Source organism: Typha latifolia, chromosome 4 (genome assembly GCF_019914945.1).
Source record: "Typha latifolia isolate L0001 chromosome 4, TyphaL0001v2, whole genome shotgun sequence".
In the NCBI taxonomy this organism is placed as follows: domain Eukaryota; kingdom Viridiplantae; phylum Streptophyta; class Magnoliopsida; order Poales; family Typhaceae; genus Typha; species Typha latifolia.
Genome location: NC_133089.1, coordinates 15,521,564 through 15,541,453, shown reverse-complemented (window position 1 = coordinate 15,541,453; position 19,890 = coordinate 15,521,564). Strand labels below are relative to the sequence as shown.

The 19,890-nt window shown below is 39.9% G+C and overlaps 4 protein-coding genes across 5 annotated transcripts; 3 read left to right on the top strand and 1 right to left on the bottom strand.

Annotated features, from left to right (window-relative positions):
* Positions 1-493: 493 nt before the first annotated feature.
* Positions 494-4,049, top strand: LOC140786513 (APO protein 2, chloroplastic-like). Its single transcript, XM_073134994.1, has 4 exons — positions 494-780; positions 1,115-1,182; positions 1,697-2,017; positions 2,922-4,049. Exons 1-4 carry the CDS (start codon positions 571-573, stop codon positions 3,748-3,750), a joined length of 1,428 nt encoding a protein of 475 aa, XP_072991095.1. The 5' UTR covers positions 494-570; the 3' UTR covers positions 3,751-4,049.
* A 496-nt stretch (positions 4,050-4,545) lies between these two features.
* On the bottom strand, positions 4,546-7,605 carry LOC140786514 (uncharacterized). The gene is made up of 2 exons (XM_073134995.1): positions 7,022-7,605; positions 4,546-4,954 (listed from the first exon to the last, which is right to left on the bottom strand). The coding sequence occupies exons 1-2, from the start codon at positions 7,454-7,456 to the stop codon at positions 4,793-4,795; spliced, it is 597 nt and encodes a 198-aa protein (XP_072991096.1). The 5' UTR covers positions 7,457-7,605; the 3' UTR covers positions 4,546-4,792.
* Positions 7,606-8,549: 944 nt separating this feature from the next.
* On the top strand, positions 8,550-11,744 carry LOC140787778 (signal recognition particle 9 kDa protein). The gene is made up of 4 exons (XM_073136878.1): positions 8,550-8,809; positions 8,909-8,977; positions 11,110-11,203; positions 11,320-11,744. Exons 1-4 carry the CDS (start codon positions 8,738-8,740, stop codon positions 11,394-11,396), a joined length of 312 nt encoding a protein of 103 aa, XP_072992979.1. The 5' UTR covers positions 8,550-8,737; the 3' UTR covers positions 11,397-11,744.
* A 2,455-nt stretch (positions 11,745-14,199) lies between these two features.
* On the top strand, positions 14,200-18,119 carry LOC140787638 (uncharacterized). 2 transcript variants are annotated; one of them, XM_073136668.1, is made up of 5 exons: positions 14,200-14,957; positions 15,871-15,929; positions 16,066-16,194; positions 16,738-16,873; positions 17,545-18,119. In XM_073136668.1, exons 1-5 carry the CDS (start codon positions 14,259-14,261, stop codon positions 17,551-17,553), a joined length of 1,032 nt encoding a protein of 343 aa, XP_072992769.1. In that variant the 5' UTR covers positions 14,200-14,258; the 3' UTR covers positions 17,554-18,119. The 2 variants fall into 2 exon arrangements, with proteins under 2 accessions (XP_072992769.1, XP_072992770.1); XM_073136669.1 differs by having other exon boundaries at positions 14,206-14,957; positions 17,581-18,119.
* Positions 18,120-19,890: the final 1,771 nt, after the last annotated feature.

Sequence of the window (19,890 nt, the reverse complement as noted above, 5' to 3'; positions counted from 1 at the left end):
AATATTTATATAATATATATGTTGCTATTTTGTCTAACAACTCTTACTTTATATATATATATATATATATATATATATATATTTACAGAAGGTCAGAAGGATGAGGCTTGGGTTGAGCCATCTTATTAGATACTTTAGGTTTTTTGGGCCAAATTTTGGATGGGCCATGCATGCCATGACTCGTGCCAAATTCCTACATCTTCTTAGCCTTTGTTTTAGGCTTACATTCTTCTTCTTCTTCTTTGATCAACTTAGATCTTTTATCAAGATACTGAGTACTTTTCAGAAAAAAATTCCTAGATTTTATTACTTGTTACATTTTTTTGTCAATTTTGTTTACTTTTTCAATTTAGAATTCAACTTGCGGACCAAATTAATTTTTCAAATATAATTTAATCTCGAATTGTTTGATTTTAATCTTACTTACTGAAGCCTAATCAAATTAAATAAAAAATCTTTATTAGGCTGCTGCAATTTCATACACCCGTGCCTACAGAGGATCCGAATGTTGGATAAGAGGAGATACTATTCAAGGCTTGGGAGGGATAGAATAACGGATAACGAGAAGCGATGGCGATGAGCTCCTCCTATACTATGCTACCTTCTCCAACCTCTTCGTCTTCTTCTCCAAAACCCTTCGTATCGAGTTGCTCTCTATCGAAGGCGACTCAGCTCTGCTACCATGGAGCCAAGTCCATTCACCGAAGCGTTTCAATCCGGAGATTCTCCGGCCTACGGCTCTCCGACTCGGCCTCAAGTGACTCCCCTTTCAAGGATAAGGTCACTATTCATCACCTTATCCAACATGTGCTCCAATTCTTAACTCCATTTCGCTTCCGTAGTTAGGAAAGTGGTTGCAGAGGCGAGTAGAAGTAACAAGAGAGATGCCCTTGATGTGTTTGATGTATTGGTTAGTTATAAAGATGACGTTTTGGACCAAAATTTCGACTGGCAGCCTTCATATTTAGCTGAATTGTGGTTGTGTTGTATATGTAGGCTTGCAAATCTGTAAAAGAGAGTGGCCGGTTGCAATTGAGATAGTTGTCTTATTGTAGTTAGCAAAAAAATAGGAAAAACTATTACTGATAACTTTGTTATCTTGAATGTTTGACAGATCAAGGAGCAATTGAATGCATTTGTGGTCAACGTCAAGGATGCCCATGAAAAATTTCGGGGTTTCAGGTTAGCTTTTTAGGTCCCATAATGTTGTGAGCTCATGTGTTTATATGCTCTTTTTGTATAGTGACTTATTATATGTTCTTTTTGTATAGTGACTTATTATATGTTCTTTTTGTATAGTGACTTACTTAACATTTTGGTTTTCCGTTAACTTTTGTACTAATTAAACCATTAGTTGATTCTATATTGTTCGAGCAAAACATGACTCTTCATTATAAATTCGAAACTAAGATTATGATAAGGGGAGGAGATATGCATTTTTCCTTACTTGAGATCTTAATAATGACCCAAAAGAGATCTCTTTTCCTTTCAAGATTTTTTTTCCCTTTCGTTCTGATATGGAGACTAATTAAATTCTGGAGATGATACCTTGTTCTCACAATGAACTCCCTATACTCAGTGATAATGTATGTTATTATAATATGTCATATTAAGCATTCAATTTATATATATTGAAGCACTATTTTTTATTGATCGTGATACTGTGCTAAGAATGTAGATCTTACATTATCTGTAGAATACCAATTCGGAAGTTTTTCCAAGCCCATCCAAGTTCCATGGTTGTTAGAAGCAATTATCCTCAAAATGCTGATCTTCCGCGCTACTACTCAAAGAGGGAGAAGAAACCATTTCCTATACCTATATTGGAGTTAAGACGTGCAGCAAGAGAGAGGCTCAAAAAGGCCAGGGGAAAACCCAGGAAGCCAACACCACCTCCACGAAATGGTATGTTGGTTCGAAGCTTAATACCAGTCGCATATGAAGTGCTGAATGCAAGGATCTCACTGATCAACAACTTGAAGAGGCTTATGAAAGTAGTGCCAGTGCATGCGTGCAAGTAACTTTTTTCTATACTGTTTTTTTCTTTTTCTGTTCATTTTTCTTCATATGCATGTTTCAGTCTTGCTTTTTAATACATTTTGGGTTTAGGGTTTAGGGTTTATGTCCAGTCAAATAATATATTGTATCATTTATGAAGCACATACTGGAAAATGCAACATAGTTGCACAAAATAATGACACAAGCCTGGTAGGACGTAGTAAAGCAGGTTGCGACCAGGAATATTATGTAGCTAGATCTTTAAATCTTGTATCCATCACATCTTTTATTTCCTTCTACTTCAGTTGGATGAGAGGAAATTCCTTCATGTCTTATTTTAACGGGGTAAATCTGATCATATAGGAACCTACCTCGCTTTCTCTTTACAATTCCTAAGAATGTGAAACACATTTTAGAGTATAAAGAATTTTGTGATGCTAGCGCAAAACCAGCGCATCAAGAATTTCTTAAGCTTTTTGCTCAGACATTACTCAAAGAGTTATGAAATCTTAAATTCCATAGATTATTTTCCTTCTAATCAAATCTATTAGCAAACTATATAAATAACCACTTAACATGTCAAAATTGAAAGGCTAACTCCCAATAATCGAAAGAAATACTCCCCAAACATTTCAATGGAATGTGTTGATGGCCAACAATCATCACAAAGAGGATCCTCTAATTCCCTATCCAAGACATCAAATACCTGAGAGAAATGTCAAATATGTAAACATGCATAATCAACAAACATCTGTATCCATTACACATGCCTTGTTGAAATATTTGTGTTTCGTTAAATGATATATATCTGGGAAAAATGGAGCTACTGGAGTTTCCAGTTCTCGGAATGTTCAGGTCAATAGCTAGAGAATCATTTAAAATTTGCTATCAGTGGAAAATCTTTCTGAAATATTCTTTTGCAGGTATTGTAATGAGATACACGTGGGACCCACTGGGCATCCATTCAAATCATGCCGAGGTATGCGATCTGATATCCGCAAGGGCCTGCATCAGTGGTCGAGTGCCTCAGTGGAAGATGTCTTAGTGCCAATCGAAGCATACCATCTTTTCGACCGCCTTGGCAAGCGAATCTCTCATGAGGAGAGGTTCTCCATTCCCCGAGTCCCAGCAGTAGTGGAACTCTGCATCCAGGCTGGTGTGGACCTCCCTGACCTGCCCACTAAACGTCGGAGGAAGCCTGTCATTAGAGTAGGGAAGAATGAGATCATTGACGCAAATGAAGATGACCTCCCTGACCCTGAGCCTGATAAATATAAGAGGCCCATTCTGCATGAAGTACCTGACAGCGAGATAATCCCTCCTTCCACCTCGGAGGAGACGGTTTTGCTTTGCGAGGAGACGCTAGAAGCATGGGAGACCCTGCGGAGTGGTGCTGACAGGCTCATGAGGAAATATGCTGTGAGGGTGTGTGGATACTGCCCAGAGGTGCATGTTGGGTTGAGTGGGCACAAGGCGCAGAACTGTGGGGCATTCAAGCACCAGCAGCGTAATGGACAACATGGTTGGCAGGCGGCAGTGCTTGATGACTTGATACCTCCTAGGTTTGTTTGGCACATGCCAGAAACTGGAGAGGAGTTGCAGAGAGAGCTCAAGAGCTTCTATGGGCAGGCACCTGCCATAGTAGAGTTATGTATGCAGGGTGGTGCAGAAGTGCCCGAGAACTACAAGTCTACCATGAGACTGGATGTTGGTATACCAAACAATCTCAGGGAGGCTGAGATGGTGGTGTGAAACACAGATAAGGCTTTGTATATTTTAACTGAGAGTGTCATTAAGGTCGTTCAAGAACCTGATGATATTCCTCCTCCCAGTTTTCCAAACACAGATGAACCATTTCAAGTTATTTGTAGATAGCTTAAGTTTTGTTCCTGAGTCAGTAAAAGATAAATGAAACAGCCATAATCACTCAGAGATGCAATTATTTGGGCTGTAATATATCCTCCTGGGTCAGCACATTGGTCAGATTTATGTATCTACTACAGCTGTTATCATCCACTTGAATACATAATAGGAATACTGTTTGGCTGAAATGTTCCAAAACTTTCCTTTACGATGGCTCACTTGCACCTCTCGCTGGATCAAACAAGACAAGGCTTGAACATGTCAAGACAAAGTTTGCTACTTTGTTTTGAGCTGGTTCAAGGTATTAGAGATGCCATGTTAGTTGAAATCAGATTGATTTGAGGTCTGCAGACTACATATGTAACTGCATACGTTGAGAGCACAACCAGGGGGGACACCCATTCTGCAATTGAAAACGATAAACCTCAGATCATCAACGCAACCAGGCTTGAACATGCAGAAGTTTTATTTTATTTTCTTCTTTAGCTTACAAAGATAAAGAATTGAGAAAATGGAAAGCTTACACAAGCTCAGGCTATCAAAGCAAATGGCTTCTCTATTTTCTGAGCACAAGTCAAAAAATTTAGGACGAACATTTGTATAAAGCATTACAAGGAATACAATTAACCAGTGTGCGACCTGTTTACAAATAAAGCTAGGCAAAATGTGAACTTGCGAACAATCTACTGAATAGACGAGTTGCAAGCACTCTTATAATAGATGCCTTCAGCATATGATTATCTCAGAAACACAGGCTAATAAAAAGGAAGAACAGCTAATCATTTCATGTCTTTTTTGAGTGCATACAATTTCACAACTTGTAGTCTCTCACATCTTCACAATCTTCTCAACAACAACGTGCAGGGTAAAGGTTACAGTATTTCGAGCATCTATGTTCACTTGGGGGGCTTTCTTCTTCTCAACTACAACTTCATTGTCTATGGCTCAATGGCTCAACAGCAGTCCGGAAGAGAAGTATATAGACCTTGTCAATGGAGAAGTACAAGAAACCTCCCAAAGAATGAGTGACATATGAACCAAAGCTCGTACCAACTATGCAGTGCCAAGCTGGTCCGTATGAGGAATCAAATTCCTGTAAGAAAATATGAAACATCATTCACATGTGAGGATTATATAAGAGGAAATTAACTGAGGATGCATCACTAATCGTTCTAAACATACAAAGGTCAGAAGCACCATTAGTGATGCCAAGGCATTAATTTCAGGGAAAAAAATCAAGTTAAATAAGTTTTCCTCTTGTCTCAGAAACCAAGAAAAAGGATCTATTACTCTCCAGGGGATGTTTTATAATGTAATGGACAGTTACATAGAGTCAATCATATGATCTAAACAGACAGAAGACAAGAAATCCTTTTGATTTTCAGTGCATCATTTCTATATAGACATTGGATATAGATGGATACAACATGCTCATGTATCATACTCTCAATAGCCATTCAGTACAAGATCCCTTCTAAATATGATTTACGAACAAGCTATAAGCCAATGGCAAGCTTTACAACAATTTTATGACATTGCTTAAGATTCAACCAGCCAAAGGATCTGTATGGTGCATATGAATAGAGTGGACCAAGTGTTCATCTGATATTTAATATAATTATATCCTCATATAAGAATAAAAGTATATAGATTGATAAAGAAAGCATAACTTAAGGACAAAAGGGGCGAAGGTGAGAAATAAAAAAACAGAGGAAGTTGAGATGGTGATTAATGATGGTGGACGGGCTACTCCCTCGCCTCTTAAGCCCATGGAACTCCAGACAGGTATGGAAATGAAGATTAGATGGAATCTAATGGGACCGACGAAAGTCAGAAACCATGCAAGAGTACATGTGTGAAATAGTCTTGTACCCCTGGCACCTGAAACATAACTAACTCAATGCCACTTTCAACTAGGATTTTGTGATATTTTGGCTCACGGCTATTCAATTAAAACTCCAGCTTTCATGTTTATAAAATTATCTTCTGAAACAGTTTTGGCATTTCCGTGGCTTCTGAGATTAGGACTCAAAACTCATTCTGCATTAACCACATGAATCTGCCAGCAGAAACACTTTCAGAAACTTGTGAACATTCAACCAGAGGAATTGTTGCAATGATCAATAATAAAAGCAAGGGAAATGTAGACAATAACAACAAACATGAGGAAGTATAAGACCTACCATCTAGGATGGTTCATTGGGCTTTACTTCTTCAACAAACTTTTAAGATTTTCAGATTTTTCAAAAACAAAAAAGAAATCACGACAGGAATATCCATCCTTCACTTTAAGAGATTCAGTCACTTAGATGCAAAATGATAGTACTATCAACATCAACTATCCAACAAATCACCCTTTTCAAAAATATATATGAAGAAGAGGAAATGGAGGTGTAGTACAAACTACATGAGAATAGCAACTACACAAGCAAATGCTTGTACAAAGTAAATGGCTTGTGCCGTGTCTCAAACAACTGTTGTGCTTGGGAAATTATTTTCTAATGTTGTGAAAGAAAAGACACACATCTCCAACTATTGCTGAGAGAGATTTCTTGGTGGCAGCAACTGGGTTATACTTTATCAGAAATGGCACCCTTTCTTAACATTCCTTTGTAAAATACTGATACAGGCTATCAGGGAAACTATTGCAAGTCTCATAATTCATGAGTAAACCATCAAGAATACCAAGCATAAGAATTAAGTTGGTCTGCTTAAACTATGCAATTTAGTAATAAATATATTGTATTTTACAGGAGATCCTGGTCTTTTACTTGCCGATAGCATTAACAGGTCTAGACTTTGGTGTAACTATATCACATCCTCGTGTTTCTACGCCGGAATCACAAAATATAAATTTAAGAGAAAGTAAGGAAAAGAAGAAAAAAATTAGGGAAAGTACAAGAATTCTCCAAAACAATCGTAATCGGTAAAGCATATATTGGGTTATAGAGAAGAAAAGCTCAAACCCTAGCGAAACAAAACCAAGCTGATTAATAGCCTATCGCCGTTAGTTATACAAAATCAAATATTTCAGGGGCATCTCGTCTTCCAAAACCCTAATCCGCCTCAACATCTCCAGAATCCACGGATTACCGATTAGGGTCTGAAACCGTCGGTTCCTACCGATCACGAGAACAGAAATGGAGAGCGGAGGCCATACCTTCTTGAGTGCGAGAGCGAGGCGCTTGCTATCGAGCTTGGCCATGGCAGCGAGCGTCTCCCTCGCGCACCGGAACGCGCGCTTCTGCAGCGCGGGTGGCATGTCCGAAGCCCTAATCCTAACCTTGTACTTCTCCTCCTGCGTCTCATCTCCTCCTCCTCCTCCTCCCTCCTCTCCCCTCTTCTCCTTCGTCTCCTCCTTCTCTTTCACCTCCTCCTCCTCCTCCTCCTTAAGCTTCGTCCTTTGGATTAGAGAACTCAGGTACCGGCTCCTCCTCTCGAGTTCCTCCGCCGCCGACGCCATGCGCTTCTTCTCCTCTACCTCCTCTAAATCTCTCATCGCCTCCTCCTCCTCCGGCGAAGCATCAGATCGGGGTGGATGAAGTGGATCTCTTCGTCCTCTCCCACTACTCCACCCTTGGATTCGCTCGCGCATGCAATGTGGAAGGCATTGGAGTCACAAGTTCTACCTAGTCTTTGCCCTCTCTTCCGCGCGTCGGTGAGGGAGGCGTTGGTCTTTGGAGCAAGTTGGGAGACAAGAGCGGGCCCGGTTGAAATTACTCTTGTGCCACTGCGCTTTGTCTTATATCTTATTTTAGTTTTAGCTCCTCTTTTTAAAACGCCCCCTCTGCCCCCACCCCCAGAACCTAGTGCGGTCACCGACTACCACTGTACAATCTGTCAATCTGAAGCTCCCTTTTCTTCGTCTTTAGAATGTCTCGCGTGGGTAAGCTCACCTCGGAGGTAAGCTAAAGTGGGCCTCCCTCGGATTCCGACGCCAGAGAAGAAAAATTACCGGTATGTCCTCCATTAATCAGCATCCAGGAGTTAGTTCACCGACCAGTGGGGGGAATCTCGTCAGCCACGTGTCCGCCAGAACTCCGCAAGCGTCGCCGCATCAGACGGCGGAGACTGGACCCTTTACCTTCCATCGCGCGCAATGCCAACGCCTGATCACAAAATGATCGTGGGCGTCGTAGCTTTCGCGGGGTTCTTTTTTTTTTTTCGCAAAATTCTCGGATGGGTAATTCAAAGAAAAGTTAGGGGTAAATACGCTAAATTTGCGGGGTAAAGGAGGCGTGCATCTCCCTGCGGGTCATACGAATCAATCGGTCGGCTGGGGAGGCAGGGGCCGTTGCTGCGTTTGAAAGTCTGTCGGTGAATAGTTATCTGGGATGGGACCCACTCTGATGTGAAAGGACGGCCCATGGGCTATAGTTTCCTCGCTGTTCTCATATCAAATGGTATCATTTGTTCTTGGAGCTTGCCGACGAGTATATTAAACGTTGGTAATCTTTTTAAAAAGTCCTTATAATAATTATTTTATTTGAAAAAAAAAAAAAAACAAGGTTCGGAACTTTTCTGTGTCCTTATAAATACTGCCAAAATATTGCTGGTACTTCGCATAGTTACCATTGGATCTAAAACAAGTGGTGATGATTAATTATAATATTTATTTTTTTCTTTATATTAAGTTAAATCTAGCTTCCTATATGAACCGAACCGGTCCAAGTTCCTTCCGCACGGATATATTATATGCACAGCGATAAAATATTCCAATAAGAAAAGAAAAGCGGAAAAAAGCATCAATCAAAACAAACTATATAAACCCCCATCCGATGGAGATAGAAGAGTAAGGCGACTTTTTTACTCTTGTCGACGAGATCCGTCGCCGACTTCTCAGGGGATTCGTTCGATATCTTCTCGTTGCGCCGCGATGGTCTACATCGTCTCCTGGGACGAGTTCGTTGATAGATCCGTGCAGCTCTTCCGCGCGAATCCCCAATTGGTGTGCAATTTAACGCTCCCCCCTCTTAACCCTAGTTCTTGTTTCCGATTCGATTCTCGAGATGTGATGTTGACTTTCAATCCCTCTAATTGATGCTAGTGTCGGTATGCGATGAAGTATAGGCATTGCGATGGGAAGTTGGTCCTCAAGGTCACCGACAATCGCGAGGTGTGCCTTAAGTTGTGATCTTTCTTCTTCATAACTGTACGATTGAGGGTTATCCATTGTAGTGGAAGATTGAATTGGAGTTAGTTTTATCTAAGAAATCTTGCGCCTTTGTCGTTAATTTTGATGTTTGAGTTATAATTAGTCACGTTACAACTATTTTTCCTAGTTTACTATGTTATTAGAATTGCACATGCATCAATTTCTTGGATATCTATCTGCCCTTACACTTTACTTGGTTCTGTTCCAGTAGTAGCTACTACTTCAACTTTAGGATGTGACATTCCGGCAAAGTTTGGAAGTATGGGTACTCCATAGGTTATTAGAATTGCACATGCATCAATTTCTTGGATATCTATCTGGCCTTACACTTTACTTGGTTCTGTTCCAGCAGTAGCTTATTACTTCAACATTCTGGCAAAGTTTGGAAGTATGGGTACTCCATAGGTTATTACTAGTCATGTCCCTCTTTATCTTTAGGAAAAGAAAAATTTATGACCTATTATGGTCGTGGATGCAGGGAAAGATGCTTTTTTCATGTGGAAGAAATGAAAGTTGTGGGAGTGTTGCATGGTGGATCTATAATACTGTGATGCTAGAGGTTCGAGGTGGTCATAATGATCACAAATTAGGAAGTTAGTAGATTAAACATGCATAACACTGTTGATAAAAGACAATGAGCATGAATGCAAATGGATTTATTTTGAAGTAATGGATGACTAAAATGATGTAATCAACAGTAAGGGAGTGTGCAGCACACAGAGTAATGATAGAAATAGTTTACAAGAAGAAGCAGAAAAGAAAAGAAGTAATATCTAGACGACGCCTAGATATAAAAGTCTTCTAAATGTGATTTTGGAGCTAAATAGTGAGTCAGAATTGTATAAATAATTATGTCCTCCTGCTTTGTTGAATCAATTAGTTCTCAAGGCTGCTAGTTGTGAACTCACAAATGCAAGTTATGTTCACTAGTTGTATATAGGAGTACCTTGTATAGGACATGTAGAAGACGTAGCGATGCAATATATATGATCAAGATTTGGTTAAGTTTATAGTGCTATGCTAACATGGTTAGTTATCAACTTGTGTCAATGTCCTACATCTGAGTTTTAGGGTCATCTTAGTGCATATTCTGGTATCTGATTTTGAGTGCTATGTGCTTTTTCAGATACTTCTTCATATTTTCGTGAGCTATATCGCATGTTCTTTGAGAAAGTAATTCACAGTAAGATATTCTGGTGAGAGATTGTCTTGGTGAAAATTGGATATAGATTATCTTGCGATTGAATATCTAAGACTAAAAGTTCTATTGTGTAGGTCCGAAAAATCTGCATATTAAACGTTAGGAAGACAAAATGATGTGCTTGCATTTGAAAGGTACCAAATTTCATCATTTATTTTTAGGTAGGTAGGTCTTGTCTTGTTTCAATGAAACAGGGTCTTTGTGACCTTTTCAAAAATAAAGTTAGGTAGGTGTTGATTTGTTGAATCGCAAGGCTTTGTCGAACATTATCCAAAACAGGTGCAAAGTGATATGTATGTCAGAAATTTTGTATGTTGTTACAATCCAAAACAGGTGTGCACTTGGGATTGGCCGAAACTAAGATCCATGATTGTTTCTTTGGGTAAACCCTGATTAATAATGGAGGCAGTGAATTGGACATTTCAAGGAAGCCTGAGTATGAGGAAATAACTCAAAGGATAATTCTCCGGTGATTCAATAGTTTGGACTTTAGATGTGGGAGATTGATACAATTACCACCAAAAACATTGTTAAAATACATCTACAACATTCATTTGAGGTACTTATCGTTATCCGACAAAACAAGAGAGTCATGAACTAAGTGAACTCACTGCAAGCTTCCATGAAAAATATTTAGTAAAAGGATACTGGACACATGTGCTGATGGAAGGGGTGAGTAGTATATTTCATAAAAGGAGTAAGCTTATGAAGAAAGTTTCAAATATCATACATAATGTAATTTTTTAGATTCAGACAAAGACTTCTTTTTCTTTCTTCTAATTGTTGTAAATTGTAATTGCATGATTTAAAGACGGCAGGTTGTATCTGTAGAATCCCAATTCATCCAGCTCACTCTATAAATCATGCTGACATGAGAACTATGAAATTGCAGTGTCTTAAGTTCAAAACTGACCAGGCCCAGGATGCAAAAAAGATGGAGAAGCTCAATAACATCTTCTTCACTCTGATGGCTCGTGGTCCTGATGGTATTATGTCTTGCTCATATCCAATACTGCCAGCTTATACTTTTTGAGGACCCAAATAGTTGTTCTTGCTTTCCCTTTTGTAGCAAGTCTTACCAACTTTTATCTTTACTGTGCAGTTGACATTTCTGAAGTATCAGGCAAGGAGCAGGCGGAGCAGCAGCCATCCAAGAAAGGAAGGGGGAGAAGGCAGTAGAGTCAAGCTGCTTTGTTTTCCATTCCCAAAGGAATTGAAGAGTGTCGGGAGGGTGATTCTTGCCTTCTGCATGTGACCACATTGCACAAGGAGGATATATGGTACTTGTTAATCCGGCTACCCCCAGAACTTCTGGACTCGAAACACAAATAATGTCATGGCTTTTATCTCGAGTTTTTAAATTGAAGTTAATTAATGGATCTATTGTAATAGATATCTTCAGGTGAGTTATTATCCTTTGGTTCCAAATTAAAGACAAAACACCTAACCTATCTTGTAATATGTTATGATCTGACCACGTTGGCCGAGTCAGAGTTTAAGTTAGTCTAATTTGCTTATTATTTTTAATTTTGAATTAAAGTGTGGTCTATGAACTTTTTTTCAACAAAAAAAAATTAAAGTAAATAATCCGCATATAGATTCGATCCGCTAAGATTTTGCTTCTATAAATGAAAGTGTCATGGGTTAATTAGCATGAGTAGATGATATTGAGCTCAGTTATTTTTATTATCTCACACATCTTTATTTTTTATTATAATCATTAAATCGTTTTTATCTTTATACAAGTCAATCTTAACCATAGATATTTTTTTTAGCTTCTAAACTTTAGTCACCATCTTCCTCCACCAGCCACCCTATTTTATGATCGTCCACCACTATCTTTAGCCATTTGCTATCTTTTAACGACTGTCGCAACGTAGTATAATTATCAATCTATCTAGAATTAATGTTTTTTCACTATTTTATTTTTAACTTTTTACTATAATTTCATATTTACGTGAAATCATAACCATTAAATTCATTACTCTTGATGCTGCCACCTATAAAAATCTCATATTTTTTGACATTCAGATCATGTACTGATTGGATCTTTTAGCACCATCACCACGAATAGCCATTGTCGATGATGAGTGACCTGACCGACGTGGGCAACGACAATACTTGAATTCGTGGAGGAAAATGCAAGATTTGCCAAAAGCGAACATCTAGAGGATCGAAAAAGGCTATTTAAGCCTACCGATAGCCCTCCTAACCCAGCACCACTGACTTGCACCACCACGGTGGAATTGGCCCTTCCACGGTTGTTTTCTCCAAACTATGAGGAAGGTGGAGAAGAGACCTAACCCATGGCCAAAACCCCTCCTTCGATTGCGATGGAGCTCTCTCCACCTCTATAGACCCTCCTAGTCGTAGTCTGACACCAGAGTAGCCAGTAAAGATAGACCTCGAGCCATCTTCCTCAATCGCAGTGGAAAGTTATCACCCAAAACCTTAGTTTTTCACCCGGCGGCAATCTAGGCCCTCTCGGCCCAAGCCACCACCACCGGCACTTTTCTTGGACCTCCCACACCTGAACCATAGTTGTTGTTCACGTCAGCACTAGTTGAAAGGCCACCATCGACGATCATTTTCGCTGTAGCAAAATCTTGGCAGGTAGTCATGGGTCCGACCCTTCTACAACCACCAATGGCCACAATTGCCTTTCCTAGCCCAACTGCCATCCAATGGTGGGCACTGCACTTGCCGACGATTGTCACATAGCCAACCCTGGTGACCACGCTCGCGACGATATGGCCCGAGCCAAGGTGGCTTTCGCCGACCTCGCCATCATCGTAGCTCCACTCCAGTAGGACCATGGGCACCAAGTGCCGATGGACCCATAGGTAACGCGCCATGGCCGTCGCTGCAACAAATTGAGCTCGAGCTTGATTTTTTTGCTTCCACCGCCGCTTGCATCTCTTGGAGGTTTGCCGGCAACCTAGATCAACCGATGGAACAACCCTGCGGACTCGCATCAGCTGACTGAGCTGGACCTGTATGAAGCCCGTGAGTGTGACACGAGCTAGGCTATTGGGTGGATTGTCCCTAGTCACCTTGAGGATAAGGTGTCGAAAGTGTGATTAATTGTTATGATTCGTGGATAAAATCGGTCGAGTCAAGTCTAGTTAGTCTTATTTACGTATTATCCTTAATTTTGAATTAAAGTCTGATTCTTTGCATAATCTTATCTTCACAAATATCATATGGTTTTATTAAGAGGGTTTTGTGATAGCTTCAGAACTATTACAATCGATTTTGCATTGTATGATGTAGTAGTGACCGCTTGTAAAATTCTGGAGCTACCAAGAGGTCGGAGAACCAAGCTTCTGTTCATTTTTAATTTCTCGTTTATCCCAAGCAAAGGTAACACCATTTATCGACACGAGAATTCCGACTCCACTACCTAATCTTGTCAACTTTTCGTGATTAAGTAGAGCAAAGGGATCGTACCAAGTGGAAGATGCTAATTAAACGAAAAAGCAACTCGTCCAACTCCACTCGTGCGGCTGCTGATTGGTCTTCGGCGGCTAGCGATTCCCCATCACCTATCCTCCCATTTGACACGTCTCTGCCAATGTGTATTATGATTTAAATTCCAACACCCCGGGCTTAATTAATACCAGCTCCTTTCTAATAAAAAAAGAAAAGAAATTCCAACACTCAGATCTGGTTCAGTGCCAACGCCAACCACGCTGTCACCTTTGTACCTGGTATACTCATAATATACTTCTCCTAGAAGAAAAAACTTTACTCATAAATTAAACCATCAAGAGCTAAATGTAGGACTTGCAAGATTCTGACTGTAAAACTTTACATCCTAAAATAAATATTTGCTACTCCCTATTTGTTTGGAAACTCCCAAGTTCAGTATACAAAAATGCAGCACCCCAGCTGGAAAATCCCTTCTTCTTTTCTTTTTTTTTGTTTTTTAATTCCTCCTTCCAGAAGCCGCCCATCCAACCTTTTTTAGACCGAAAGCTTACTGCTTTCTCATTCCTTCTCTCTGGCATTCAAACAAACGTATTGCTTTCATCGCCTCCAATGTCCGTCTTCTGCGGCTTGGAATGCGTCGTCTGCCTCGGCTGTTCTCGGTGGGCGTGGAAGCGCCTCACCTACATCGGTTCCTACGACAGCGAGTCATGGCCACCCGCCTCCCCCGACGAATTCGAACCCATCCCTCGGTTGTGCCGAGCCATTCTCGCCGTCTACGAAGAGGACCTCTCCCAACCACGCTTCCCCCCGCCCGGCGGCTACCAGATGAACCCTTCTTGGGTCATCAAGCGCGTCGCCTACGACCAAACTGGCGGCAATTGCCCCCCTTACCTCATCTACGTCGACCATGGTCATAAAGAAATCATCTTGGCCCTCCGCGGCCTCAATCTCGCGCGCGAGAGCGATTACAAGGTGCTTCTCGACAACCGGCTTGGGAGGCAGATGTTCGATGGAGGATATGTGCATCATGGTCTCTTAAAGGCCGCGACTTGGATACTAAAACGAGAGGGGGAGACGTTGAGAGAGCTTCTTGAGGAGCTCGGATCGGACTACAAGTTGGTCTTCGTGGGGCACTCGCTTGGATCGGGGATAGCAGCGTTGATGACTATAGTCGTCGTTAATCATAGGGATAAGTTTGGGGGCATACCCAGGAATAAGGTACAGTGTTACGCAATCGCGCCCACCAGGTGCATGTCGCTGAATCTTGCCGTTAAGTATGCGGATGTCATCAATTCCGTCATACTGCAGGTGAATTCTCTACTTTTTGAAGCGAATTTTGATGTTGGTTTGTCGAATGTAGGATTAATTGGATCTATGTTTGTTGTGAGATTGACTCTGAGCAGTGTGATGTTAGATGGAGAGTTATTTTCTTCTTTCCTGACGAGCTACTTTAATTGGAACAAAATTTTCATGTGGTCCATCTTGAAATAGGAGAAGAGTTGAATGTGCTATATTTGGATTTAGGAATAGAAGTTGTTTGGTATCTGAATACTTGTTTGATATCTAAGAGTTGCTAGTTGAATTTAGTCCATTTGATCTAGAAAGTTCCTACACGAGTGAGTGCCATTATGCTGGAGGAGCAAACTTCTGTTATCAATGTGAATACAGCTGCTTAGCGTCACTGATGGCTAGCTTGTCGTTGTGAATACAGTGATGTAGAGTGATTAATACAAGTTTTCCATCTGCCACTTGTATGAAAACTCAAAATGTGAATATAACATATGACCTTAGTGGAGAGCCAAGTCAAAGATGGTTGGTTGATGCTTTTAAATATAGTGACTGGTACGTGGTTTTAACTGGGAAAGAGTGACTAGTCATAAGTTATAGCTAATACTTGTATATGACCACCCAGATGATCCATTCTTTCATAGATATATTACTCCATGTAGTCTATAAGTATGACACATGTATTTTTCTCTATATAGAGGAGGATAGCGTAATCATTATGCATTTCTTTTTTCTCTTTTACTGCTTTCAGTTTTTTCTTTTACATAAATGCAACTTCATACCAGTACAGAATTGAATCTCCATCTTTTGTATATGACGAATGTAGTATGCATATTGACCTTTGTTTCTTCATAAGCCTTCTTATGATTTTTTGAATATTGTACAAGATGAACTTCTTAGCAAGAATTGACTCGTCATATATGAGCTTGTACAGGATGATTTTTTGCCAAGAACAGCAACACCCTTAGAAGATATTTTCGGATCTATCTTCTGGTGCGTTCTTCAAGTATTTGGCTAGTTTTTCAAGGACAAGTGCCCCTGCTTTTAATTTTCTGTTATCATCTTTCTCAAACTCGTGTATTGTGCATACTGTATTCATTTTTACACCAAGTCTTACTACTTTGGACAGCTTGCCCTGTTTACTATTCATGATTTGCTTGAGAGACACATTTATTCCAGAAAAAAGAAAGCTTAATGATACCAGAAGACTCTATGCTCCTGGTCGCATGTATCATATTGTTGAGAGAAAATTTTGCAGGTAACGTTCTCGTTGACATTCTGTTGGATAAGATGAATAAATTTTGAATAGATGCAAATTCAATTCATCTTATTTTGTCTTGTTGTTTTATGCGCTCCTAGTTGAATATCTCGCCAATGTCTCACTTGATACACTCGACAATTGCCACCAATATTTTTCGTTATAGTAATCTTCGAACAATAGGACCATGCCTTTTTTTATCCTGCGGCTATTATTCCGTCTGTTTTAGCCATTTGAGCTACCCTTTTATCAGATAGTCAGATTAAGTTGGTTCCTGCTGAAATGGTTCCTATTGTTGTATCTGGCATTCAGATGGTGCTTCTGTTTGATTTCCTCATAGTAAATCCTGGGAAGGACCAGATGACATGAACATAATAAGTCACTTTATTGTCAATCTGTACAAGTTGATGTTAATTGATAAGCGAAAAAGGCATATTTGCAGTGTTGTTCAATTTTATTATACACTGAAACATGAGGAAGTTGAGGTCCTGCAATCACTTTTTATCTGTCGAAGAATGACTTTAATGACATTGTTATTTGCAGATGTGGAAGATACCCTCCTGAAGTGAGGACTGCCATTCCTGTAGAAGGAAGATTTGAACATATTGTCTTATCATGCAATACCACATCTGACCACGGAATTCTTTGGATAGAACAAGAAGCGCAAAAGGCTCTGGAGGTAATTGAAGACTACATTTTCTCATTGCTAATTATAGGATGATGGCTTTGGGTGGTATCCATAGGTTTGGGTTAATGTTTTATGGATAGCTCCGATAGTTGTAAAGTGTGCTCAATAAGGGTGTTCTACCTGTTCTATGCAAACAAGCCTTTTGCTGTTGATCAGGAGTTCTTAAGGTTCATTCTGGTAAGAAAATAAGAAATTTGGGATAATTAGGCCTAATCGGGGTTAGGGTTGACCATAAGTGACGTAATTATGTCTTTGGACATGCTTGTGACATGACCGCATTATTTTCAAAGAGCAACCACAGGCTTTGCAGAAGTTAATTATTTTAAAAGGTCAACCACAAGCTTCATTCAAATTGCTCATCTTCAATTACTAAATAGAAGTTTCTTTTCTTTTCTTTTTGCCTTTTGGCAAGAAGGCTTGTCCACCCTTTATATCCCCTTGTTTGATCTTCCAACCAAACTATCCAGGGAAAGTAATTGAAATTTTCAGTATTTTGCACTTAAACAAATATAAACCTCGTGTCTGCCAAAATATACTGGATTTGTCACAAACATCCCTCTATCACCCAATCTAACCTTTGTAACTTCCCATGTATTCTGCATTTATTTGATAGCTCGACAAGACTCGCTGTCCGTTATTTACTCTTGAAAGAATCTTTGTAGCTACTTTAGAGTTCTGAAGGTGGGTGATTGCCACAGCTAATGAAGGAAAGCACTGTGGTGACGATGCCACCACCACAGCTCAAGATGGAAAGAAAACTATCTCTCGAACAAGAACACAGGTATGCCCTGGAAAGAGCAGTGACCTTGAACGTACTACATGCAGTGGCACCATCCGAGGAGTCCTTTGAAGGGACAGAGCCTCCATCTGCAGCTTCCGATAACCAAAGCGAAGCAACGTCATGCAACAGTACAAAATCTGGAAGAGCAAATTGGGATGAACTGGTGGACAAGCTCTTCACCCGGAATGCATCTGGAGACCTTGTTTTGAAGAAAGGCATCAAAGTCGATGTATAGTTGGAGGGATTTTTTTTTCCCCTTACTGAGATAATACCGGGATACTTTTTCCTGCTGTATGTTAAGACTTATATCATTCTTTCTTTGTAATTCATGAAGTACTGTTAAATGTTCTCACAGTGTGAGTTATGCTGTGATTTCTCAAGTTGTAAAGGCAATGATGTACAAAATGAGATTCTGAAGGATAGCCAAATGCTCTCCAAACTTTTTGTGTTATTAAAGTTGTTAAGTGCCGTGCAATGTTACATTGATGCAATGCGTTTCTATATAGAGTCGACTCACCATGAACTCTACAAGGCTATACTGTTTGGTTTCTGCATATGTAAATTCTTTTTTATACTTAAATTTTTTTTTCTTTTATGAGAAAGATGTATATATAATAATAAAGGCCTTATATCTATAGACTAAGTAGGGGTGGCAAAATTTCACCTAACCAAATAATCCGATACGATAACTGACTCTTAAACATGTTTGGATTTAGTCTAATTGAGATTGGGTCATAAACAGGTCAACCTGCTTAACCTGTTTAATAATCGGGTTGTATTCGGGTTTATACTACTAATTCGTTTTGACCTGTTTAAGTATACGGGTCAAGTCAACTTGCTAACTCGTTTGACTCGTTGTATATATATAATAAAACCCTAACTACATCTACCCTAACACACACACATGCCTCTCCACTCTCCACTCCTCTCTAGCCGCCTTAATGAAAGGGGAAAAAAAATGTTTGCCTGCCTCCTTTTGTTGTCTGCCGCCTCCGCCTGCCGCCTACCACGGTGCCTATTGCTACGCTTGCTGTCAACCCCGAGTGTAGCAATAGGCATCGCAGTGCCTATTTGCCTTTATGTCGTCGTTTTCCCGCTTCGCTACGCCCCCATCCTCAACTCCCTCTTGTGGACGACAACCCTTCCCTCTCCTTCTCTCGATGCAACCTCCTCGTCGCAGTCTTCTCCTCCGACCACAACCAGCAGCCAAATCTGATCGTCGACGGCAGCGCCGCCCGCTACGTCGGCGGTCTAGTTGACATCAAGGACCACCTCTCCTCGAGAGCTCTATCCCCTTCTCCCTGTCGACTTTAGATCTGACAATTCCTTCCAATGGCTGTCGTCGACGCTTCTCCCAAAGCAACGACTCTTCTTCATGCTCAGGATCTACTCGTGCTACCTATATAAATAATGAATTAATAGAATTGTAATTTTTATGTTGAATGAGTTTTGAGATGAAAATAGATTGTTTTGTTTATTTAATACATTATTTATATAGAATAAATCAATAAATTTTGAATTTTATATAGAGTAAATGGGTTAGACGGGTCGTGTTATCGTGTCATGTTAATATGACATGTTTATTAAATGGGTTAGACGGGTCATATTACCATGTCGTGTTAACACGACCCATTAATTAAACGGGTTAGACGGGTCGTATCGTGTTACCCGTTTAATAATCGGGTTGTATTCATGTCTAACAAATGCAACTCGTTTATTAATCGGGTCATGTTCGTATTAGGGTAAAGTTGACCCGACCCGAACTTGCTTAACCCGAACTGATTACCACCCCTAAGACTAAGTGAAGGAGAATTTGACACAACTTATATTGGTTTAAGTCCATTAGGTATAAGCTCAGTGGTCCGTTATCAATTCCCTTCTATATATGCTCTTTTTTTATAGTCTTTGTTAGTGCATTTGTGTATGTTATTACCTAACAATTTCCGCCACCTTTTATTTTAGTTCTCCATCGTAGATGTTTCTATCTTACCATTTTCTGTGACAAGGGCAACTAAACATATAATTTATATCTTGGGCTCCTTGAGCCCACGGTAGATTAACAAATATATACAACAACAAAACTATAATTTCAATTGGGCCCCATTAATGTTCCCCAAAAAGAGGTCTATATACGAAAGCCGTAAAATGTGAGTGGGCGAACTTAGTCCAAACATGGAATTTTGATACACAAATCCTTAATTTTTCTAGGAAGCTTGTTTTCAATTCT